The sequence below is a fragment of the Salmo salar genome, chromosome ssa22 (genome assembly GCF_905237065.1).
Source record: "Salmo salar chromosome ssa22, Ssal_v3.1, whole genome shotgun sequence".
NCBI classification, from domain to species: domain Eukaryota; kingdom Metazoa; phylum Chordata; class Actinopteri; order Salmoniformes; family Salmonidae; genus Salmo; species Salmo salar.
Genome location: NC_059463.1, coordinates 17,550,137 through 17,565,295, shown reverse-complemented (window position 1 = coordinate 17,565,295; position 15,159 = coordinate 17,550,137). Strand labels below are relative to the sequence as shown.

The 15,159-nt window shown below is 40.9% G+C and overlaps 1 protein-coding gene across 4 annotated transcripts; it reads right to left on the bottom strand.

The window, feature by feature from the left end:
• Positions 1–2,875: 2,875 nt before the first annotated feature.
• Positions 2,876–6,168, bottom strand: LOC106582791 (protein LSM14 homolog B). 4 transcript variants are annotated; one of them, XM_045705596.1, is made up of 9 exons: positions 5,925–6,168; positions 5,603–5,766; positions 5,341–5,476; positions 4,924–5,112; positions 4,718–4,789; positions 4,440–4,517; positions 4,191–4,352; positions 3,820–3,958; positions 2,876–3,732 (listed from the first exon to the last, which is right to left on the bottom strand). In XM_045705596.1, the coding sequence occupies exons 1-9, from the start codon at positions 6,043–6,045 to the stop codon at positions 3,576–3,578; spliced, it is 1,218 nt and encodes a 405-aa protein (XP_045561552.1). In that variant the 5' UTR covers positions 6,046–6,168; the 3' UTR covers positions 2,876–3,575. The 4 variants fall into 4 exon arrangements, with proteins under 4 accessions (XP_045561552.1, XP_014021693.1, XP_014021691.1 ...); XM_014166218.2 differs by having other exon boundaries at positions 2,876–3,735; positions 4,924–5,106; XM_014166216.2 differs by having other exon boundaries at positions 2,876–3,735; positions 5,925–6,165.
• Positions 6,169–15,159: the final 8,991 nt, after the last annotated feature.

Here is a 15,159-nt window from a genome sequence, read left to right as displayed (position 1 = left end):
AAGAAAAGAACATTGTCCCGGCTGGTTTGCTTAAAATAAGGAATTTGAAATGGTTATTACTTTTACTTTTGATAGTTAAGTATACTTCAAACCAAATACTTTTAGACTTTTACTCAAGTAGTATTTTACTGGGTGACTTTCACTTTTACTTGAGTCATTTTCTACTAAGGTATCTTTACTTTTACTCAAATATGACAATTGAGTACTTTTTCCAACACTGCCAAGAAGATTCAAGGATGTATTTGCTGCAAAAGGTGCTTCATCAAAGTACTGAGTAGAGGGTCTAAAAACGTATGAAAATGTGATATTTCAGTTTTTTTGTTTTTGCAAAAATGTATTTAAAGATATTTTTGCTTTGTCATTATGGGGCATTGTGTGTAGGTTGATGAGGGGGAAAAAAAGATTTAACCCATTTTAGAATAAGGCTGTAATGTAACAAAATGTGGAAAAAGTCAAGGGGTCTGAATACTTTCCAAATGCACTGTGTGTGTACCGTATGTAAATGTGTATATATATACAGTTGAAGTCGGAAATTTACATACACCTTAGCCAAATACATTTAAACTCAGTTTTTCACAATTCCAGACATTTAATCAGAGTAAAAATTCCCTGTCTTAGGTAGAGCGAAGTATTTATTATTTATTTCAGCTTTTATTTCCTTCATAACATTCCCAGTGGGTCAGAAGTTTACATACACTCAATTAGTATTTGGTATCATTGCCTTTAAATTGTTTAACCTGGGTCAAATGTTTCGGGTAGCCTTCCACAAGCTTCCCACAATAAGTTGGGTGAATTTTAGCCCATTCCTCCATACAGAGCTGGTGTAACTGAGTCAGGTTTGTAGGCCTCCTTGCTCGCACAAGCTTTTTCAGTTCTGCCCACACATTTTCTATAGGATTGAGGTCAGGGCTTTGTGATGGCCACTCCAATACCTTGACTTTGTTGTCCTTAAGCAATTTTGCCACAACTTTGGAAGTATGCTTGGGGTCATTGTCCATTTGGAAGACCCATTTGTCACCAAGCTTTAACTTCCTGACTGATGTCTTGAGATTTTGCTTCAATATATCCACATAATTTTCCTACCTCATGATGCCATCTATTTTGTGAAGTGCACCAGTCCCTCCTGCAGCAAAGCACCCCCACAACATCATGCTGCCACCCCTGTGCTTCACGGTTGGGATGGTGTTCTTCAGCTTGCAAGCATCCCCCTTTTTCCTCCAAACATAACGATGGTCATTATGGCCAAACAGTTCTATTTTTCTTTAATCAGACCAGAGGATATTTCTCCAAAAAGTACAATCTTTGTCCCCTTGTGCAGTTGCAAACCGTAGTCTGGCTTTTTTATGGTAGTTTTGGTTTTGGAGCAGTGGCTTCTTTCTTGCTGAGCGGCCTTTCAGGTTATGTAGATATAGGACTCGTTTTACTGTGGATATAGATACTTTTATACCTGTTTCCTCCAGCATCTTCACAAGGTCCTTTGCTGTTGTTCTGGGATTGATTTGCACTTCTCGCACCAAAGTACGTTCATCTCTAGGAGACAGAACGCGTGCGTCTCCTTCCTGAGCACTATGATGGCTGCATGGTCCCATGGTGTTTATACTTGTGTACTATTTTTGATCCAAGGATGAACCAGACTTGTGGTCTACAATTTTTTCTGAGGTCTTGGCTGATTTCTTTTGATTTTACCATGTCAAGCAATAAGTGAAATAATCTGTCTAAACAATTGTTGGAAAAATTACTTGTGTCATGTACAAAATAGATGTCCTATCCAACTTGCCAAAACTATAGTTTGTAAACAAGAAATTTGTGGAGTGGTTGAAAAATTTGTTTTAATGACTCCAACCTAAGTGAATGTAAACTTCTAACTTCAACTGTATACAAACATGTAAAAGTGTTGGTTTCATGAGCTGAAATAAAATCTCAGAAATGTTTCATACACAATCGCTCAAATGTTGTGCAGAAATGTGTTTACATCCCTTTTAATGAGCATTTCTCCTTTGCGAAGATAAGCCATCCACCTGACAGGTGTGGCATCTCAAGAAGCTGATTAAACTGCATGAACAGTACACAGGTGCACCTTGTGCCAGGGACAATGATTTTCCACTAAAATGTGCAGTTGTCACAAATGCCACATGTCTCAAGTTTGAGGGGGCATGCAATTGGCATGCTGACTGCTGGAATGTCCACCAGAGCATTGAATGTTAATTTCTCCACCATAAACTGACTCCAACATCGTTTTAGAGAGTTTTGCACTACGTCCAACCGGCCTCACAACCGCAGACCACGTGTATGGCGTTGTGTGGGTATGCGGTTTGCTGACGGTGGGTTTATGGTATAGGCAGGCATAAACTATGGGCAACAAACATTGCATTTTACTGAAGGCAATTTGAACGCACAGAGATACCTTGATGAGATCCTGATGCCCATTGTCATGCTATTCATCCGCCGTCATCACTTGTTTCAGCATAATGCACGGCCCCATGTCGCAAGCATCTGTACACAATTCCTGAAAGCTGAAAATGTCCCAGTTGTTCCATTACCTGCATACTGACCAGACATGTCACCCATTGAACATGCTTGGGATGCTCTGGATTGACATGTTTAACAGTGTGGCCCGCCAATATCCATGCAACTTCGCACAGCCATTGAAGAGTTGGACAACATTCCACAGACCACAATCAGCCTGATCAACTCTGTGAAGGACATGACAAACATTTTCCTGGTGCAGTGTGACACCAGATACTGACTGTTTCTGATTCATGCTAAGGGCTAATTCTACAACAGTAGTTGGAACAGCATATCAAAATATGTAAATTAAAGATTAATGTTTAGTCTACCATTTGTAGATTACACTGAATCAGGCCACAAGCAATTTCTCATGTAGTTTATTATTACTGGATTAGTAACATACAAGTTTCCCAGTTGCAATTACATTTTCAGTACAGAGAGAGAAAAAAGATTTGCTTTTGTACAACTAACCAATGTTCATAATTTTAACATGTGGGAAAAATCACCCTTTAAGGGCCATGTGTACATATTTGGCCAGTCAATAGACATGCCAACTCAGTTTATTTACAAGAAATAATAGAAAATAAGTAATTTAAGTACATCGCCTTGGTCCAATCTAAGTAAACATTTCCTAAAGAAATATGCCTGCAGATTATTTTATTTTTTTACAAGGCAAAATCAAAAATGTTTAATATGTACAGATATTGCACTACACTACCATGAATGACAATGGATTCTGAACACAAACTATGTACACAATTGCAATTCCTGCTCAAATAGTGAAGTTCCGTACACAACTTTGACAAGGCACAAATGAGAAATGAAAGGAAACTGCAACTTAAAATCTTAACCGTCATTTGGATTGAAGGGCTCCAGGGCCAACAACAAGTCTTTCAAGAGGAAGGGAAGAATCATAGAACACTTCAGTATCAACTCACAAATACCAGTAAAAGATAAAACAAAAATAGACTGATGCCAAGTGATGGTAGTAGGAAAGCATCTAGGAAACTAAAACGCAAATAAAAGCTAACATTATTACAGTAAGAGGTAGGTAACTGCACACCTGTTCACACCCTTGCACTGTCTACTTTGGGCATGGGGCGCTGGTTGGCCCTCCCTGCTCGTCTCCCACGATTGTCCCCTCGGAATCCTCTGCCCCTCAGGAATCGGCCTGGAACGCCAAACGTCTCCACATTCAGCTTGCGCTCCTCTGCCCAGGTGGTCCTACTGAGAGACAGGGCGGGACAGAATCAGACAGCCTGTTAATTCACTACCATTTCACATTTTTAATAAGGTACATATTTTTTTTACCTAGACATCATCTCAGATGAGACATTGTCAAAGAAGCACTTTGTTTTGTCATAGTAGAACTTCTCCCCAGGAGGATCCTCCACTGTGCCCTCAGTGTTCTGGCCCTCACTATCCCCAGACTCCACCTTCTCCTCTGGGTCTGAATGAAAACAAAGGGTCATATTCTTATACAGGGATTAAAAGAGCAAGGCTACCAACTCAAAATCCTATAATCATTTTAGGTGTGGTTAAATTGAAATTACATTTCCATCTCTGCAGTTTAGCAACTTAGTGTTGAGGTTGACAACCAATGTTATACATGCAGTATTTCACCGAGCATCAGTTGGGTTTCAAATTTGGAATAGTTGAGAATTCACTTTGTATGCAGGTACCTTTAATGGTCAACTTTTCCTGAAGCTCCTTCTCGAGTTCATCTTTGTTGAACTGAGCATTGGCAGTTTCAAAATCAAAGTCAGACTCAAATTGTAAGGTTCTGGCTTTTGAGTTTCCTACAAGAAGCTGACCTCTCCCACGGTTCCTTGCCCTACGATTGCCTGTGAGCATATTGATACATTGAGACATTAAGACATTAACAAAAATAACAGCAAATCTCTACAATAGACATTGACATTGCTAATGACCTTGTCTTCGTCTCTGTGGTCTGCGGTTCTCATCATTGCCTTGCCTTTGTTCCTGGGCTGTGCCACGCAGTATTTGATCTAATGGACAAGGGATGAGGGGGGCATCACAACATCCATTTTAAGATCATGACAGCATTGCCAACTATGAGTAATGTGACGGCATGACACAAGACAAGTGCAAGAAAGTTCTTGCTCCCTCAATTGATAAGAATGCATAAAGCAGGAGTAAAAACACTCCAGAACATGGGTGTATGCATTAGTTGAGTACCGTTGCTAACCTGTTTCCATGACAAATTCAGGTAGGTCCCGCTGGTTATTTTCTGTTTGCTTCATATAGTAAACAGTTTCCACTGCAAAATGTTTCACAAGAGATTAAATGTTTCACAACAGAATCCAACTAATGAATACAAAGGAGTTCATGTTGAGTACTCCAACTACGTCCCACGCTGTACAAGAAGCCCTGATCCCGGTTGTCTGAGCTTACCACTGGAAGCAGTCCTCTGAGACGGAGGGCCATCTCTGCCAGAGTGCTGGGAAAGCCGACCAGACTCTCTGCCTTGCTGCTGGGGGGCTGACTGGGCTATTTTTTCAGCAGCATTCTCAGCTGGTACAGTCTGGACAGCCTGTTCTACCATCGGGCCTCTTCTTGCTGGAAGGCTGTGAAGTCCTGCTCCTAAGGAAGGCCCAAGAATACATGGAGAAAGACATTAAGAGATCTGGAGAGTTTCCCAGAATTCTTGAGATAAGACACTACATGGAGACAAAGTTCAAGAAAATGTGCTAAATAGCAGTTAAGCATAAGGGCCTCAGCAGTTCAGGGGCTATTAAAACAATCTGGAAATACAGTACATCATGAAAGTGGCTGTGTGTTTACAAGGGTCTCCACGACCGTTTCACTCACCCAGACCCAGAGAAGCAGCATACTGCTGGTTGAGTAGAGAGTTGGCAGCCAGTTGGTTATAGGAAGGCACCATACTCCGGTAGGGACTGTATGGGGCCTGGGATGGGTATGTGGACAAGGAGCTCCCAATGGACGACTACAAAAAGGAAAAGCAAACGAATGCTTAGAGCTGATGGTTATGTGTGCTTTATCATAGGCATGGAAGCCAATTCTGTGATGTTTTTTTCTTAACGAAGTTGATGTACTGGCCCTTGTCTCCTACCTGTACAATGGCAGGGTCCTGAGGTAAACCATGGTGTGGTTTCAGCGGCTCACACACCGTTATGTCCTTGATGTCACTCCCTCTGAAAATTATGTATTCATAAATGTCATCTTTGGGTGGCACTGGTCTGTCTGTAGGTCGTCGTTCTGTCCCGAATGATTTAACTGAAAAGAAATTGACAAGATTGTACCTTTGGAAGTAGGATTGTTACCCAAAGCATGTAGACCCAAACGCAGCATGCCAGTTATTCATTCCAAACGTGGAACATCAAACGTCGGGGCTAAACCTAATGCTTAAACTCCTCAATTGAGGGAAAGCTCACCCTTTGCCAAAGCCACCGTTGCGTTATCCGTGTCGATTGTATACAAAATGCCCTCATAACGAATCCCGGCCTTGGAGATAAGACTTATTTTACTTCCAATATAAGGTGTTCCGGTGCTCATTGTTGCTGTTACAGTAGTATTTTATTTCGAATTCTCAAAACAAGCCACCGTTGTTTCCGCATTCCCCGAAGGCTGACACCAAACTAGAATTTATAATGTATCTGCAGGTGGACAATTTGTGAAAACAGGTGCGTTATATTACAAAACCAATTGGCGACAAGCCTCCATTAGCCAAGCCTGCTGCTTGAGTGAAATGAAATTATTATCGTGTCACTACAACAAGTCCCTTTAATAGAGCAATGTTTTAGTTGGATTTAGGGGAATAGCCTAAACGTTTTCTGACAACTCGAGAAACTGATTTTTCGATTGACCTACACATTTAGGCTATCCATATTGCATAGGCCTATCATTGATGGGGATCATGCGTCTAGTGCCCGATGCACTATGTAATGTTAGGCAAAAACCAAACCAATCTTTTACGTTTTTTTGTGTGTATTTTTCCAAAAATGTTTGAATAGTCTATTTGTGGGCAAAAATAAAAAACGATGAACTAAAAATCTTCGTATTTGTATGGGAAACTGGCCCTATTGTTATAGTATTTGTGCTTTTATTTGTTTCAATTGTTGTATTAATGTATTTTTTTATTTTAGGCATACATTTAGCACATTTTTCTCCATCGTCTAAAAGCGTTTTTATTTTTCGTCAGTAGGCCAATCTGAAAAAACGGATAGGCTATAAACCTACACAAGCCTATGCCATCAAAAACAGAACATTCTGTAAATAGTTTATCATTTATCAATTCCATAAATGTATTTCACACCGAACACAACTTTTCCTATATGTTGACAGTCCCCATGTGGTTTTGACGTCATTCTAAAATGTTGTTGGCAGAGAAGGTTTGGCCACGGCGCCCTCAAATGCATTTCTAAAGTGTCGCTCCAAACTTCCTGAACAAAAACAGCGGAAGCTGTTGAAGCTCGAGGCCCAGATGCGCAACAACGGGGAATTTGCATAAATGTATGGTCCAAATTCTGTCGCTAACCATAATTTCATAATCGAATATATACAGTAGCATAGAGCAAATCTAGAATATGAATGGAAATACGCTAAATACAATGTGTACTATCCAGTTCATTCCACCATTTCCCCAACTCTCTTTATTCCCTGTAGTTCCACCCAGTACATCCTTGTCATGATATTTGGAGCCATTTGTTCTGCCCTTTATTATCAGGAAACACCAATCGCTGCATTCCCGGAATCCCTGTGGGGTGAAGTTCCAACCCAGCTGTTTTCAGCTCTTGCCATAGGTTTTGGATGGGATTCAGGTCTGGACTCTAAACTGGTCACACCAGAACAGTCCAGCATCTCTTCTTGAACTATTTATGGGTGCTTTTTGATGTGTGTTCGGAGTTGTTGTCCTGCTGTAAAACCCACAGCCTTCAATGGAGACTCAGTTTTTGAGTTGAACATTGGACTCCAAAACACCTGATAATCTGTTGATTTCATATCTTGCGCACGTTCAAGTACCAGAGGCATCAAAGTAACCCTGCAGCTTTATCAAACCTCTGCATCTTTGATTCTAGGGAGGGTGGTATTTTCAATGAATTATTAATTTGGTCGAAAGTAAACGCAGCACTGATCTGTATTGCGAAAGATAGGCATTTTGTTTCATTGGTCCACAGAACATTTCCCCCATGATTTAGGCACGTTTATGTGGGTTTAAGTTAAATCAGTCTCTTGTGTCTCCTTCAGCAGTGGGGTCTTCCTATGTTTACCAATGACCAAATGAAGCATTCAAAGAAAATAACACCCTCCCTACAGTCAAACATGGGAGAGGTTTGATAATGTTGTGGGGTTGCTTTGCTGCCTCTGGTACTGGGGGAGCCTGGAATGTGTGCCAGACATCATGCAATCAGCAGATTATCAAGGTATTTTGGAATGCAATGTTCAACCCAGTGTCCAAGATCTGTGTCTCTGTTGAAGGTTATGGATCTTCCAGCAGGACAACCCAAAAGCAACCTGGAATGGTTGAAGAAGAAACGCCAGCGATGAGTCCAGATCTGAATCACATCCATAACCTATGGCTAGAGCTGAAAACAGCAGTTGATGGAGGGTAGGCACCTACCGCCATACCCCGTTTAAAGGCACTTACATCTCTGAATGGCACACATACACAATCCATGTCTCAGTTGTCCCAAGGCTTCTTTAACCTGTCTTCTCCACTTATTTGAAGTGGATTTAACACGTGACATCAGTAAAGGATCATAGCCATATAAAATATCTAGTTTGTAAAATAGTTTCTATTGAGCTCAAAATTGAGAGCTGAGAAATAAAAGGTATATCTACAGAAAGCTGATAATCTCCTCTCTCCAACTGTGACAATGGGATAGCAGTGTTCTCCCTGCAACTGGATTTTAAAATGTTATACAATCAGAACACTTTTTTTCTCCCGGAGTATAGGCTCATCACTGCCTACGTCTCTGCTGTATTCACTTCTTGCCCACATCCTCTTGAAACATAATAGCAGCTAGCAAGATGGTGATCATGGAGGTTCTTTTTCATGGATGAATTTCTAAAGTGGCTAGTTTGCATCAACTACCTTCACTAAAACCCTCTGAAGTTACCAAAAGAGTCTGTCATATCTACCAGACCTTAGTCCAGGGATCGTCATCAAGATTAAAAAATATATAAAAAAATCCATTGAGTGGATGGTAAGGGGGCCGGAACATAACTACAAATCATTTGTAGACTGCAAAATGACAGCAAGAAGCCCAAACAGATGTAATATTTGACTAAAACCAAAATGTCAAACTTTACGTTTTGTATACGATCACATGTATCTCTGTTATGTGTGGGAATACTTTGGAACAGATTACCAAAATTAAAATCACTTGGAGCTGATTTGCTGGTGTTTTTACAGTCCCTCAAACACACACACAAAATAAATCAAATCACCTTTGGCCCATGGGCCGCCAGTTGGGGAACCTGCCCTAATCAAATCCTCTAAGTTCTACAGCTGTTCTATTGAGAGCATCTTGACTGGCTGCATCCTTGCTTGTTATAGCACCACCCTCGATCGCATGCTACTACAGAGGGTACTGCGGACAGCCCAGTACATCACTGGGGCCGAGCTCCCTGCCACCCAGGAAGGAAGGGCCAGAAAATAATCAAAGACTCCAGCCACCCAAGCCATAGACTGTTCTCTCTGCTTCCGCATGGTAAGCGGCACTGGTGCATCAAGTCTGACACCAACAGGCTCCTGAACAGCTTCTATCCCCAAGCCACAAGACTACTAAATAGCTAACAAAATGGCTGCATGGAATATCTGAGTTGACCTTTGTATTTTATTTGTATTTTTGCACTGTCTCTATGCATACTCACATGGCCCTACACACTCACACACACTGACACTCACACACACAAACACCATCATTTGCTCACATAATATGCCCCTACTTTTATACTGACTCTACACACACGCACACCCACTCACATACAATCATCATACACTCCTGCTACTCTGTTTATCATACAGTGCATTCGGAAAGTATTCAGACCCCTTTACTTTTTTCCCCCACATTTTGTTACGTTACAGCCTTATTCTTAAAAGGATTAAATGAATGTTTTTCCCCATCAATCTAAACACAATACCCAATAATGACAAAGCTAAAACAGATACCTTATTTCCATAAGTATTCAGACCGATTACTATGTGACTCGAAATTGAGCTCAGGTGCGTCCTGTTTCCATTGATCATCCTTGAGATGTTTCTACAATTTGATTGGAGTCCACCTGCGGTAAATTCAATTGATTGGACATGAAAGGCACACACCTGTCTATATAAGGTCCCACAGTTGACAGTGAATGTAAGAGCAAAAACCAAGTTATGACGTAGAGGCATTGTCCGTTGAGCGCCGTGACAGGATTGTGTCGAGGCACAGGTCTGGAGAAGGGTACCAAAAAAGTTCTGCTGTATTGAAGGTCCCCAAGAACACAGTGGCCTCATACCCAAGAAGACTCAAGGCTGTAATCGCTGCCAAAGGTGCTTCAACAAAGTACTGAGGAAAGGGTCTGAATACTTATGTAAATGTGATATTTCCGTTTTTTTTATGAATTTGCAAAAATGCCGTACAACCTATTTTTTGCTTTGTCATTATAGGGGAATTATGTGTAGATTGATTAGTGAAAGAAAAACAATGTAATCAATTTTAGAATAAGGCTGTAACGTAACAAAATGTGAAAAAAGTCAAGGGGTCTGAATATTTTCCGAATGCACTGTATATTCTGATGCCTAAGGACCTTACCCCTACACAGATCTACCTCTATCACTCCAGTATCCCTGCACATTGTGAATATGCTACTGGAACTGACTGACCCTGTACATAGTATGCTTACTTACTTTCATGTGTTCTTATTTTATTTCTTGTGTGTTTTTGTTCTACCTTTTTATGTTGTTTTGATACTTTGGATTTTTCCACTAATGTACAGAAATGTACCATAGAAAAATGATTCCAACTAGCAGATAGTAATGATAATGCAGGGAAACAAATAATAAACACTACCATTCAGAAGTTTGGGGTCACTTAGAAATGTCCTTGTTTTTGAAAGAAAAGCACTTATTTTATAAACATTTTTCATTAAAATAACATCAAATTGATCAGAAATACAGTGTAGACGTTGTAAATGACTTGTAGCTGGAAACGGCAGATTTTATTTTTTATTGGAATATCTGCATAGACGTACAGAGGCCCATTATCAGCAACCATTTCTCCTGTGTTCCAATGGCACGTTGTGTTAGGTATTCCAAGTTTATCATTTTAAAAGGCTAATTGATCATTAGAAAACCCTTTTGCAATTATGTTAGCACAGCTGAAAACTGTTGTCCTTATTAAAGAAGCAATAAAACTGGCCTTCTTGAGACTAGTTGAGTATCTGGAGCGTCAGCATTTGTGGGTGTGATTACAGGCTTAAAATGGCCAGAAACAAAGAATTTTCTTCTGAAACTTGTCAGTCTATTCTTGTTCTGTGAAATAAAGGTTATTTCATGTGAGAAATTGCCAAGTAAGCATTTGGTGTCTTGACCATCTTTTCCTATGGTCTGGTACTATGTGGTGCTTTAATGTATGTGTTGACAGGAGGACAGTCGGTACCAGCAGACCAGTGACGTGCCTGCCCAGCTCAAGTTCTTTGAGCAGATGGGTCAGATGGAGAAATAGGAGCAGGAGAGAGAGATTCTGATGAAGGCAGCAAAGGTACTGGACTTGTATCAGAAGCACAGACCAATTCCACTATCACTCCCTTTTATATTTGACTTTCAGGGCCACTAGTGGGGAGAAGCGAAAATGAATGAGTTTATTCTGGAGACCCACTTGATCCACTCTGATCTCTTTCCTGTTGGGTGTCCTTTCAATCTCGATCTCGTCAGGAAGACCCTGAGCAGCTGTGGTTGAAACAGAAAGCCAAAGAGGTTAGAGATGGACATGAGAACTTGGCATAACAAAATACTGTGTGTGTGACTGGAGTGTCCATAGTAGGGGTGTGTGTGTGTATCTCACACGTGTTTCTCCAGATGCAGGAGCTGTGTCAGTTGAGATCGAAGGAAGCTAACCTGATGGCACTGGCAACCGTCGGCCCCAGGAAGATGAGGAAAATGGAGCTGAAGCTGAGGTAACATGGTATCCTCCTTCCCTCAGTGTGATGAGGTTTCTTTCTGTATTTAATTCACATTATTAGCTGTCTTTCATTCTTGCTCACTTACTTGCTGCCTTACACAATCTCTTCTTTGTCTCGCTTTGTTTTTATTTCAATTTCGCCCTCAAACTCCCTCTCACCTCTCTGTCCCTTTGTCTCTTGCCCCCCTCAAACTACCTCTATTGTTCTCTGACTGTCGCTCTCCCTCCCCTATCTCTCTCAGGGCTCGGGGTCAAGTCCCTCTGCGTCGGGTAGTGCTAGTTCAGGAGCGTCCAGACAATTTACCCACCAGAGCATCACTCGTGTCAACCCCAGGGACATGCTCTTCTGTCTGGAGATTGAGAGAGACACCAGTCACTCCCACCTCATCTAGAGAAGCTTCCTTAAATAGACACCCCATAGAGACAGACCGGAGAGCTGTCACTCTCGCCTCCACTATAGCAACTCCCTCAAATAGAGAGCCCAGACAAAAAGGTATCTACCCTAGAATTGGATAAGAGGGATGGGACAGTGATAAAAGGATGTCATGCTTCTCCAGGTCACAGTGAATGGAACGTTTGTCTCCACTGTATACTCTGGTTGTCCTTTCGTTCTCCATCTAGTTCTATGCCAGACTGCTCCCTCTACACTCCATCTTCCCCCAGAGCATTCCTGGGACTCTCTCACATGTTCTAGGTTTTTATAAAGGTTTTAGTGACTTCGTTTTTTAGAGTCCCCTTTTAATTAAACTGTAAAGAAGTAAATATTTGCATTATATTATTATACATTTTACTTGGAAGGCCATTTTGTAGTTACATTTCAAGTAATTTTATACGTCTGTTTATATGAAAACATGTTTTAAAGAATTAATCAGCTGTGTTTCTAATGGTTGTTAAGAACATTATCTTTGTTTTGTGATAGTTATTTTATTGGCCTCTGAATTAGTTTGAACATTCTGATTTCTGCTTGTCTACTGCAGTGGTTCCCAACCAGGGGTACTGGGACCCCTGGGGGTACTTGGTCTATCCACAGGATGTACTTGGTCTATCCACAGGGGGTACTTGGTCTATCCACAGGATGTACTTGGTCTATCCACAGGGGGTACTTGAGAAGACTCATGAGACCATAGGCCTACTGGTAAAATGCACATGAGGGGGTACTTCAGGGGTACTTAAGGCAGAGCAAAATTCAGTTGGTGGTTCAGTAACCAAAAAATGTTCAGAACCACTTGTCTACTGAGTTTCCTTCCTGACAAAATAAGCCATATATTTGTATCTGATCTTGAACAGCACCACAGTTAATCTAGTGATTCCTGCTGAATCTGAAGCAGTAGATTTTTGTCTCATCAGTTTTATCTGTTTGAGCTTATCTTGAATTCATTTAACACCTGATTTACTTAACAAAAGGCACATCTCAATAGGTGGTCCAGGTATCCTCATGACATGGGTCAAGTGAGGGGGGTGGCCTCTCTCGTTTTCTATTGCTCCTCAAATAAGGACAGAGGCTGATGACATCACAAAGTCACCATCAGAGCAGCTCCTTCAAGTGTGCAGTCGTGTCTAAACAACACTATTTTACTTAACATTTTTTTTTACCTTTTAATGTTTGTACTTTTACTGCATTTACACTAATGGGATATCGCTGTTCAACAGGAAAAGTTCAAAAATCGCAAGAGGACGTCTTTAAGGATTGCATGTATTCTTCTACCCTTTCCTCAATTAACTTATTAGTAGGGATAATGTTCTATTCTAAACCTCAAAACATGCAAACGTTGTACCTTTTTCTAGTGAGATTCTGATTTTGATGATATTTAATATCAGTATGAACGAGGATGTTATGCTATTTAAAGCTTTCTTATCTGCTCAATAATCTGTGCTTCTGTGCCAATGCCCCATTGGACAGCCCTAGCTAGAGCTCTGTAGTATTTCTGTTCCAATGCCCCATTGGACAGCCCTAGCTAGAGCTAGAGCTCTGTAGTATTTCTGTTCCAATGCCCCATTGGACAGCCCTAGCTAGAGCTAGAGCTCTGTAGTATTTCTGTTCCAATGCCCCATTGGACAGCCCTAGCTAGAGCTCTGTAGTATTTCTGTTCCAATGCCCCATTGGACAGCCCTAGCTAGAGCTCTGTAGTATTTCTTTCCCAGATCACTTTGATTTTAGATGCAGATTTTTCGATACCTTTTCATATTTGTCTTTTAAAAAGAAATAAAAGTAAGGGGGTATTGGAAGCATAGCATGTCTCCCATAGTTTGTGTACATTTTGCACAGACACTTGTTCATATGTAAATATTTTACCTAAAGTTTTTAACTGCAATGGTTTTGTTTAGGATTGAAAGAGAATAAACCACTTCAATAAAAGTGGGAAAAATATGTATTCCTTGTCATATCTGAGGTAGCCACCTCATACAAGTACTTGGGACTATGGCTAGACGGTGCACTGTCCTTCTCTCAGCACATATCAAAGCTGCAGGCTAAAGTTAAATCTAGACTTGGTTTCCTCTATTGTAATCCCTCCTCTTTCACCCCAGCTGCCAAACTAACCCTGATTCAGATGACCATCCTACCCATGCTAGATTACAAAGACATCATTTATAGATCGGCATGTAAGGGTGCTCTCGAGCGGCTAGATGTTCTTTACTATTCGGCCATCAGATTTGCCAGCAATGTTCCTTATAGGACACATCACTGCACTCTATACTCCTCTGTAAACTGGTCGTCTCTGTATACCCGTCGCAAGACGCACTGGTTTATGCTTATTTATAAAACCCTCTTAGGCCTCACTCCCCCCTATCTGAGATATCTACTGCAGCCTCATCCTCCACATACAACACCCGTTGTGCCAGTCACATTCTGTTAAAGGTCCCCAAAGCACACACATCCCTGGGTCGCTCCTCTTTTCAGTTCGCTGCAGCTAGCGACTGGAACGAGCTGCAACAAACACTCAAACTGGACAGTTTTATCTCAAGCTCTTCATTCAAAGACTCCATCATGGACACTCTTACTGACAGTTGTGGCTGCTTTGTCTGATGTATTGTTGTCTCTACCTTCTTGACCTTTGTGCTGTTGACTGTGCCCAATAATGTTTGTACCATGTTTTGTGCTGCTACCATGTTGTGCTGCTACCATGCTGTGTTGTCATTTGTTGCTGCCTTGCTATGTTGTTGTCTTAGGTCTTGCTTTGTGTTGTGTTGTCTCTCTTGTTGTGATGTGTGTTTTGTCCTATATTTATATAGTATTTTTATATATTTTTTATCCCAGGCCCCAGTCCCCACAGGAGGCCTTTTGGTAGGCCGTCATTGTAAATAAGAATTTGTTCTTAACTGACTTGCCTAGTTAAATAAAAATAAATAAAATAAAAAATATCTTAAGATCCATATTCATGCACTAGAGGGCAATGCTACATCACTGATGTCTACATGTTCAGTTTAGGAAATTATATAATTACTAGCAGCAACCCGGCAAATGATTGGATCTGATTAATTTGATTCAATGCAAATTCAACCA